We start from the raw sequence: 10235 nt of genomic DNA on the forward strand, positions 1-10235 counted from the left end.
CAGTCTCTACATTTAATAACTCTGACGTAAGTCTTTGTCTAGAGACCTTTATTAAAGCATGTTTAGAAAAAAATGATATATATAAAAACACTCAGATACATTATGAAGTGCATGTTACATAGGAATGATCGGATCTGGACATCCCTAATGTTACATGTTGATTCAGCTGAAACAGCATTAAATTAAACCTATAAACAGGCCTAAATGATGTAATTCTAATTCTAAACTCACTTTTGATTTCAGATGAAGGGAAAATGTTACATTGTCTTTACGGAGATACATCCTTTACATTTAAGAGGTAAATCTTAGTAAACAGCACACTCTGTGTGCACAGCTATAGTGATGAAAGAATGACTGCCTTCAAGGAAACTACTGACGAGTTCTAATGTCAAGATGTCCATTAGCAAAGACATGTGACCATACAGTCTGCTAGAATGTTCTACTAATGTTCCCTTTGGATTATGTTGATGTGGAAAAACAACAGTGGGCAGAACTTAAGGAAACTAAAATGGGAATGGATTTAACATTCATTCTTGTTTACTTGTTTGTTTGTACACATATTTCATTTTCACTTGATAAACTTGCAAGAAACACAAGGAATCTGGAAAACTTCACCATCACCGTTCAGTATCAGGTATTTTTCTCGGAGTCAGACTGGTTAAAGTTTTGGCTAAAGATGTCCTGGATCGATCTTAGTTCAGTGAATCAGACTGTTCAAAATGAACCAACATCAACAATGAATCGTACCAGCAACCACTAATTATGATATTGAACAAATTATTGTTGAAATGAATTATTACATCCCTATCCACCATATATAAAGTTAAACTTTACCCATAATACATCTGTCCACAGTCAAAACTTTTCTGATGCTTACTGCTTTGTTTAGCAGTCAGCTCCACACTCAGTTTATGGCCCGAGGATAAAATCATTTCCAGGGTGGTTATTTTTAAAATATGTTTATGGAGTATGGGCTGCAAGGTGGTGTAATGGGTAGCACTCTCGTCTCACGGCAAGAAGGCTCTGATTTAAATCCTGGCTGGGTTCTCTCTGTGTGGAAATTGCATGTTCTATCCGTGCATGTGTGGGTTTTTTCTGAACACTCCGGTTTTCTCTCAGTCCAAAAACATTTTCATAGGTTCAGAAACACACTGGGAACCTGTTCATTGTTTACCTCGCCTTCGTCCAACAGTAGCTGGGCTTGGCTCCAGCAACCCTGAGAATCCAAATAGGATTCAGCCAGTTCTGAAGACGGACCCAACAGAAGGGAGTGGACCCAACAAAACCCTCACTTTACCACGGCCTGGCTAATTGCCCATTTCCAGAATGACAGAAAGAGGTCTCACCAGTGGGTCATGTTAGAGACTATTGGCCAAGTTTTATATCTATGAACCTGACAAGCACAGAACATTTCTCTGTTTATTTAAAGTTAAGTCTAATAGAGTAATTATAATGGTCACTGTACATTTTTCAACAATCCTTTATTTGAAATACCTTATAAAGAAGTGACTCAGCTGATTCAGGGTAAACGTCTGTACTTCATGGTAATAAAAGAACATAAAACTTCCTCTAAGCTATAAAACAGTCCAGCTGTTAAGAAAACAGACTGGACGGGAGTAGACCCAACTTGGGTTTATTACTCTCTAAGACAAAAAGACCTTTCATTGAATCCAGCTGTGGACAGAATGCCTTTATAAATTAGATTATCTGTGGTTATGCAGCTGGGCGAGTGTGCTATTACCAAAGCAGCTCTGGTTGATTCATCAACACACAATGCTAATGGCAATGGCCAACTTTAGCCAGAAAAAGCCAGCTGCTGCAAACAAGCCAAGTCCTGGAGGAAGCTCTAAGAGGCTGGGCTGCAGAGCATGAGGAACCCGCGCTGATCTAGGTCAGTATTCACACGGTTAATTAAAGAAAGCATGGCTGAATTATTCTGTTCAAACACAAATGCTCAAAGCAATTTAACTGTTCAAACTCACAATGACCGACACCTTTCTCTTTGAGAAGCCAGAAGAAAAGCTGAAAAAGCCAGGAGTGAAACTGAACTTGAGAACGGACGGTCCCAGTAGATTGTGTGTGGGGGGTGAGCTCCTTCCACAGGGACACGGGGCCAAGCCTCGGCCTTCTCTACTGCTCAACTCTTTGAGGGGAACACATGAAACATCACAGCTGCATGGGAGACCCACGCATACATACAGCTGCCTGGGCGGATGTTGAATTTAGCCTTAATGTGCACCTGAGTGTTTCTGGAAGACCACAAGGTATGAAAATGAAAAGCAATTCATTCTAGACTTAGTGAAGCAGATGTGTACTGTTGGGATGAATAGAGGGGAATTAGACTCATTGTTAAAGACCCGCTGTGATGAAAATAATCTTTTTGGTGTATTTAACATGTTCCTGTGGCCTTTTACTGATGATTGAGGACTTTATAAAGAAAATTAAGCTTAAAATTGCATTTCTTAGTATTTCTACATCCAAATCATAAATCAGGAGGAGCAGACAATAAAATGTTTATTTGTGATATAGAAAATATACTGGGCAGGTCATATCTGCTCTGCTCCATTCTGATGCATGTCCATCTTTGTTTTCCTGGTCTGAGCTGGAATCTGGATCCAAACTGTACGGTTGGATAGCTTTGATATTGCTCACCATTTTTGCTGCACCGCTAGAGAGGGAGAGTGTGTAAACAGAGGGATGATGGGAAGTAGGAAGGGGCTTACTTCGCAATCTCTCCATCAACGGTCCCACCCACAACTCAAATCCACATTATTGATGAACTCCTGCTGCTCTGCAGAAACGATTTCCTCGAAAATGACAGTTATGTTTTGCTAAAAAACAGCAGAATCATGATTAAAAAGACATTGGGAACGCTTTGACAACAGATCAAAAGATGATCGGTGTTGGACTTTAAGCTGTGCAATATGCATATCGCAGAAGATGGCGAAAATCGCAATAAATGGTTACTTTAAATGAGCTAACACAATCTATTTATGCATTTAACAAAATCGGATTATGATAGATGCTCGCCTCCCATGTGTTTCATTTGGAGTATTCCGGTAATTTAAGGTATGTCGACTCATTTAAATTAAACTGCAGTGAAATAGAAATAATGCTTTTGTTTGTTTTGCCATTTGTTCAAATATTGCAAGTTTTATCGTCATCGCAATATTGATCGCTAATATAGCACATTGCAAGTTTTCCTCATATCGTGCAGCCTTAATGAGACCCAAACAGATCCTGAAATCTGTAGCATGCTTGAGTTTAATCAAAAGTAAAGCCTGCAGTTTGTGTCTTCCTGCAGAAGGCTGCCGTCTCTTCTAGTGGAGAGAAGCTCAGGAACGCACTCTTCTGAGGATGAACTAGAAAAGTCCAGGGCCTGCAGGCACAGCATGTCGCTTAATGTCTGAGTCAAACTAATGGACTGCTTCCTTCTACATGCCTCTCACTCCTCCTGCTCTCTTCTCATCTCCAGAGCAATGGCTTTTTTTTCATCCCAGATTTACCCTCTTGTCCTCTCGGTGTCTTTATTTGAATCCTCCCATCCATCGCATCTCTTCACTCTGTTGTCCCGGCAGCCTAACACTTGGGCAACAGCGCTGAGGTTTTCATCACCGAGTTTCTAAATGCCAGCACAGTAAAACGATGAACGAGTGTTTTCAATAACACACACCGCCTACACAAGTCCACTTCACACAGCCCAGAGGAAACACACAAAGCCGCACAAGCACAATTCCAGTTGACCTATATTTAGTCCTGCATATGTGAATATGTGGATCCAGCCCAGAACACGCACTCTGACACCACATGCAGTGTGCCGGGTTCTGGGTCTGATTCCGCTCAACCCAGTCTGCTCCTCGATCACACGCCAAAACTGGTCCTTCAGAAGCATCTTGAAAAGAAGTCGTGGCTGCGGCAGCTCTCCACACAGCGAACAGCGGATGAAACGGCTGCTCTCGCCCCCTGCACATAAAATCACAGGCGACCTGCTGAAGAACCCCCAGTGATTCTGGGAAGTCCAACCGCGCTGGTGCAGCTGACTCAAAGCGGTCCTCTGGATCTTTGATTAAAGGAGCCTTTTTTAAATGGCCATTAGAAGTTTCTACATTATGCCTCATGCTAAGCTGACGGAGGCTCTTCCTCTCTTTTGGTTGGCATGCTTGGCAACCTTTAAGTGAGACCGGCTGTCTGAAAGAGATAAAACAGCACAAACCATTTTCAGGCTTGCCTAAACAGGCAGGTCTGATCCCGGCATCAGCATCAACCATCTCTATGACATCACAGACTAGTCCCCTAACCAGTTAGCTTGCTCAGCCTGAGTGACAGCCAACACTGGGACTTAGGTGGAGCTTGCATTTGCACATCCACTGAAGTGTTGGGTTCAGGTTAGCTTTTCCTCAGCACTCATTTGCGATGGATTGGAATTACAGGATAAAAGTCAGCCATACATGAGGATTTGTGGCAGCGCAGATGGCTACAACAGGATTGGAAATGAAAGGTGAGAGCAGAAGTAATACTTAATCTGAGGGAATAATCTGTGGTTGATGCACAAAGTTGAATGGTTGACTGGAAGTTGAGCCACCGTCAGTGTGAAAAATGACACCATGGGAGCAGATCCAGACTGTCACTCCAGGAGGCCTGGATTACAACAGATGTGTGAGACTCCCTGAGCTTCCTGCCCTTTCATCTCTGCAACAACTGCCCCTGCCTCAGACTGGCACCCCGCCTTAGGGCGCTTTGAGATTAAATGACAGCAATAAATTCAGGGCGCAAGGATCACGTCACCTTCTCTATGTTCTGCACAAAACACATCATGCAGTTGGTGCGCGCGCGCGCCCGCGTGACAACCCATCAGGAGAAGCTCATTACAAGCCCAGGTGGCCCACGGCGGAGGAACACTTACTTGCCGATGACCTCGCAGAGCTCGTACACATCTTCAAAGAGAATGTCGTCGTCCGCCATGGTCCGAGTCCGGCTGGGGAGAAAAGGTCTCCCCCTGAAATATATGTCCCAAAACGGATTATGTTCCTGAGTGGAAGGCCACGAGCGTCAGAATATCTCTGCCGAACGCCCCTCGCGTGGACAGCTGCGGGGGGGCGGGTTGCGGAGCGATGGTCTCTGCTCAGCAGCTGCCTCCTTCGTCGACCCCACGACCCATCCGCCCCCTCACCGAAGACACCGCGAGCGGGAGCAGCGGCGCTTTTAGCTGCGGGGTGGGGGACAAACGCAGACCTCACTAATCCAGCTCGAGAGCCCACCGGTTTGGTCCCGCCTTTCCTGAAGCGTCGGTGTCCTGTCTACGTGCTAAAATACGCGGCGCAAGAAAAGTGACACACAGCGAGAAGTAGTCCACCGCGCGCGCGCGGCTTGTCTCGCGGCTGCAGTCGCAGCGGAAGAAATGCCCGCACGGACCCAGTGGGCGGTGTTGCTCATCAGACTCCGGTTACATTGGTCCAGGTGGGTTACAGTGATCCCATCCCACGGTCTCTTATCTTCAGAGTCGCGCACACGCTCCTCCCTACTCTCGGGCCAGACTCCAGCCTCGCGTGTCCGTAGCTGCCTTTTTCTTCCTCGGTAGGCTCTGCGGCCCGGAGTTTACCTCCTATTCCTCCCACCGTCGCCGTGAGAGATCTCCCGGCTCGCGGCTGCAGGGAGCTTCCAGAAAAACAGACTCCTCCCACTCCCGAGTTATGAAACTGCTCCCTGATTCTCCATTTTGGCGCTTTTCTGCGCTCGCCGTTTGTTGTTCAGGCTTGTGGACTTTGAGCCAATATGGCGGAGGAGCCTGGAAAAGTTTCCGTAAATCTGCAGTTTCTTAGGGGTTTTATCAATGAACAGGGAAAAAGCAGTGAGTGGAAAATATGAAAGGGCTCAGACAGCTTCTGTCTCCAAACCAATAAAACATATTTCACAACCAGCAGCGACTGTTGTCATTCATGTATTTAATATTTTAGTTCCATAGCTTTTAAACTACATATTTAAATAGAACACAATAAAAACATTTGGTATTATACTATGGTCTTGGTGAATACTCGATTCTGATTGGCTGCTGGGTGTCCATTAAAAAGTGAAAATGGACACCTAAAGAAAAGAAGTTCCGGTCAGTTAGTCCTAATGTCTATATTATTGCGCTGGCCCATGCACTAGTTGGTAACCTGAACAACAGAAACATATTGGTTGACATACGTTATTCAACGTTTTATCACAACTGCAAAACGATAGAAATGTCTTTCAAATGGCTTTATGATTGACATTCCAGTGTCTCTATTAAATGTAACCATCAATGGCATTGTTGCTTTTAATGTTTTTGAATTGTTCCTCAACTGTCTTTACGTCTTGCTTAACCTATTGCTTGTGTAACTTTATCAATAAATATTGAAAGAAATTGTTTTGTTGATGCACATTTATGAACAGACTTAATGGTGGATAATTCTTGCAATCAACTAGTAAACTTTGTTTATTTCAAACAAACAAGCAATAAGAGGTGAATTTTCCCTCTGAAATTATGCTTTCCATTACTCAACATGACATTTAGCATATAAACTTTCCTCTACTGCTTAGTCTTTAAAAACCAACTCCAATGAAAATGGTGCTTTTGGTTTTCTTATAGCATTTTTATCATGATGTAGGACATACATAAAGAAATTTAAGAATAAAACTGCATTTCTGAGTATTTCTTTATTTAAACCGGGAATAATCAGGAGAAGATGGGGAAAAAATGCCATTTAAAAAAGCTCTCTTTTAGACAAATAGATGCATGTATGTCTTTGTTTTCCTATTCTGAGCTGGAATCTGGATCGAAATTATTCAGCTGGATAGCTTGGATATTGCTTGACATTTTTGTTGCACCTCTAATGTTAGGTTGTGGTTGTGTGGGGCTGTAAGCTGCTAGCAGGAAACAGTGTAAACAAAGGGATGATGGGATATTAGCGGAGGCTTACCTCTGCGCCAACAGGAACTCAGAATTTAATTTCTGATGAACTCTTGCCGCTCTGCACAAACCTTCTATTAGAAAACGGCAACGTTTTTTTTGATATTGCCTAAAAATCACAATTATGATTAAAAGACCACTGGGAACACTTTTGGAATAGATCAAAAGATCATCGGAAGAGGACTTTATGCACCAGCTGCATCAGTGAGAGGCGCAGGCCTGATACAACCTGTCTAGCTGCTTATCAAAGTAAGGTAGCCTTTTTTCATGATTGAACTTAATTTGGTTGGCGCCAGTGTTCGTTAGCGAAGCCGCCATCGGTGTGTGAATGTGAGTGTCAATGGGTAATTGGAACTGTGACTGTAAAGCACTTTGGGCCTTTGAGGAAGGTAGAAAAGCATTTTACAGGTATACGCCATTTACCATTAATACACATTTTAAAGGATTGCTTTAATTCGAAGAAAATAATTAAATTATTTTCTATGATTTATGAGGATTACTATAAAGATTATAAGCAATTTGGTCTAAATATATTATTCTGTAAAACAGGTTTCATTACTTTACATATTAGTTATATTTATTTACAGAGGGGGGAAATAAGTATTTGATCCTTTGCTGATTTTTTAGGTTTGCCCACCTGAAAACAAATCAGCAGTCTGTCCTCCTTATGGTAGGTTCATTTGAACAGTGAGAGATGGAAAACCACAAAGAAAATCAAGAAATCAATTTAAAGGATTTGTATAAATTTACTTGTATTTCCCTCCTAATCAACCCGTTACCTGAATTAAAGACACCTGTTTGAACTGATCACCTGTGGAAAAGACACCTGTCCACAGAATCAGTCCATCAGTCAGTCTCCAAACTTTCCAGCTGGGGATTAAGGTGACAACTGTTGTTGTAATTCTGCCAAAATACAGGAATTACAACATGACCACCTTTAGGTTTGGGGCTCCACACCAGATTTGACCAGGTGGGGTTTCCATGATCATGAGAACAGTGAAAAATCAGCCTAAAACAACACAGTAGGAGTTAGTTAATGATCTCAAAGCGGCTGGAACCACAGTCACCAAGAAAACCATTGATAATACTCTTTTCTGCACAGGGCTAATTCACCATGTAGATTTGAGGAGGGCCGTAAAATACTTAATTAAAATCTTCTTCCCTCTGTCTGGAGGCTTAAAACTGGTGGTGGATGGGTCTTCAACAGAATATTGACCCAAAACATACAGCTAAGGCAGGGGTCGGCAACCCAAAATGTTGAAAGAGTCAAATTGGACGAAAAAAACAAATATGTCCGGAGCCGCAAAATATTAAAAACCCTACGTAAGCCTTATAATGAAGGCAACACATGCAATATGTATCTATATTAGCTATATTAGCCTACTATCAAAATGACTAAGTTGCTAAAAATACATAGTGAGCATTAACGATTAAATGTTTATTTGCCCTGCAGTGTGTTCTGCAGAGAGCGACGCGTCACGTGACTGTTGTGTTGTGCAAGTTTAACTTCATTACAATATCAATGAATTATGTTTCATTGGTTTGATAAAATTAAAGAAATGTAATAAAGAAATCTGATTTTTGATGTCATCTTATTTTGAGGATTCGAACACAAAACATTAAAATGGAACGTGCGTGCCCCATGACAGTCAGCCTCCGCTCGAATGACAGAACAGCTTCAAGCATTTGCGGCGCCTGCAGAGTTTCAATCAGCTCGTTTAGGTGGCTTGTCACAGTCATATCCACCAAAAAGTGCAGCTTTTTGAGCCACTCAGTATCTTCCAGTTGCGGGTAGTTCACGTCTTTGCTTTTCAGGAATTTTTTCACATGTTCGAAACAGACGAAAAAGTGACGCAAAATGTCCCCCCTGGACAGCCATCGGACTGTGTTGTGTAGCAGGAGATCAGAATATTTGCTTTCAACTTCATCAAGTAATGCACGGAACTGACGGTGGTTCGATTTACATCAGCCACCTGCCTAGCTGTCTGCCATAAGTTGAAAAAAAAAAACCTGCTGGTAGAAACGTGTGTCGCAGGCTATGACGCAAATCTTCGTTGACAGAAATGTTGAAATTTAATATTGCAGTGGCGGTCATGTGCATTTTAGGTCTGTTATCAGCAGGGGATTGTGGGATGCGGTCTCCTAATCTAATTAGGGCTCAGCATGAGCGTTTCTGTTTGCCCAGGTTTCTTTTCATTTGGCATTTTTGTTGTTCCACCTTAGTTTATTTTTCCTGTTATGTTGTTTCTTTATGTTGCACCATGAGTGTGGGAGGGGGAGAGGTTGATGACTCCTGTGCAATGTTCAATGTGGTGTGTTCAAAGTAAATGCACTTGTTATGCTGGAAAGGAGACTGCGCTCTCAGCTTCTATTTCTGCCTCATCCTCTCTGAGACTTTACGGAGTCATGCGGTGTTTAGGACACGGACAGTTCTCCAGCGCAGCTAGTTGATTGACAGCTCAACTTGTTGACAGCTTGGCTTCCATATTTCCCGCTGCAAGTGACGGATCTGCTGGGCGTTAGAATATTTGTTCTACACATACTTACAGCATTGGAAAACATTAAGAATGTTAGTGTCTTGTTTTTCCTCCTACAGAAACCATATTAAAACCTGAAATATATTTCTCTCCCCCATCTTTTAACGTTTTCAAACATTTTTGAAAATGCTCCAGGGAGCCACTTGGGCAGCGCTAAAGAGCCACATGCGGCTCCTGAGCCGCGGGTTGCCGACCCCCAAGCTAAGGCAACTGAGTTAGCCAGTGGCTCAGCAAGTCAAAGAACCTCAGTAGCTGGATGACCTCCATTTTTGTTGTTGTTAGCTCCACCCCGCTTGGATCATTCTAAACTGGACTGGACCAGACCAGGCTGGACTGCACTGCTCAGTGAAAATTAGGCGTTACAGGCAAGGGTTCAACCAATCAAGTATCAAAAGTTAAAAATATGTGCAAATTATGTTTCATTAGGTAAAATCATGAATTATATTATCTGTTGTGATGGCACAAGTTAGATATAGATGGGGGTGGAGGATTCACTGTGGCGACCCTACTTGGTTTCCATTGTTACTCGTGAATTTGATGGTCTGTTGGAAACTGAATAAAACAGATCTTAATACAGCGATCTCCGGCCAGTCCCAGGCGTCCACAGCTGATGGTGTAAACCAGGGATTCTCAAAGGTTTTTTAGCCGAGGGCCAAATTAGAAACTTGACATTAGACTGAGGGCCAATTTTGGTCAAAAAATGGATAAACAGAAAAAGTTTGTTTGCTTAGGGCTGAAGAAAGAAAAAGTTATTTTAAACACGTTTT

At 42.6% G+C, this 10235-nt stretch overlaps 1 protein-coding gene across 37 annotated transcripts in view; it reads right to left on the reverse strand.

Annotated features, from left to right (window-relative positions):
* The window catches only part of caska (calcium/calmodulin-dependent serine protein kinase a), a 127938-nt gene extending 121559 nt beyond the window's left edge, over positions 1–6379 (reverse strand). For all 37 annotated transcript variants that reach the window (XM_078939544.1, XM_023950902.2, XM_078939540.1 and 34 more), the window contains exon 1: positions 4904–6379. In XM_078939544.1, coding sequence (XP_078795670.1) covers positions 4904–4962 — 59 coding nt within the window. In that variant the 5' untranslated portion in view covers positions 4963–6379. The remainder of the gene's footprint in view (positions 1–4903) is intronic.
* Positions 6380–10235: the final 3856 nt, after the last annotated feature.

This window comes from Oryzias latipes, chromosome 21 (assembly GCF_053564925.1).
Source record: "Oryzias latipes strain Hd-rR chromosome 21, Olatipes_Hd-rR_3.1".
Lineage (NCBI taxonomy): Eukaryota > Metazoa > Chordata > Actinopteri > Beloniformes > Adrianichthyidae > Oryzias > Oryzias latipes.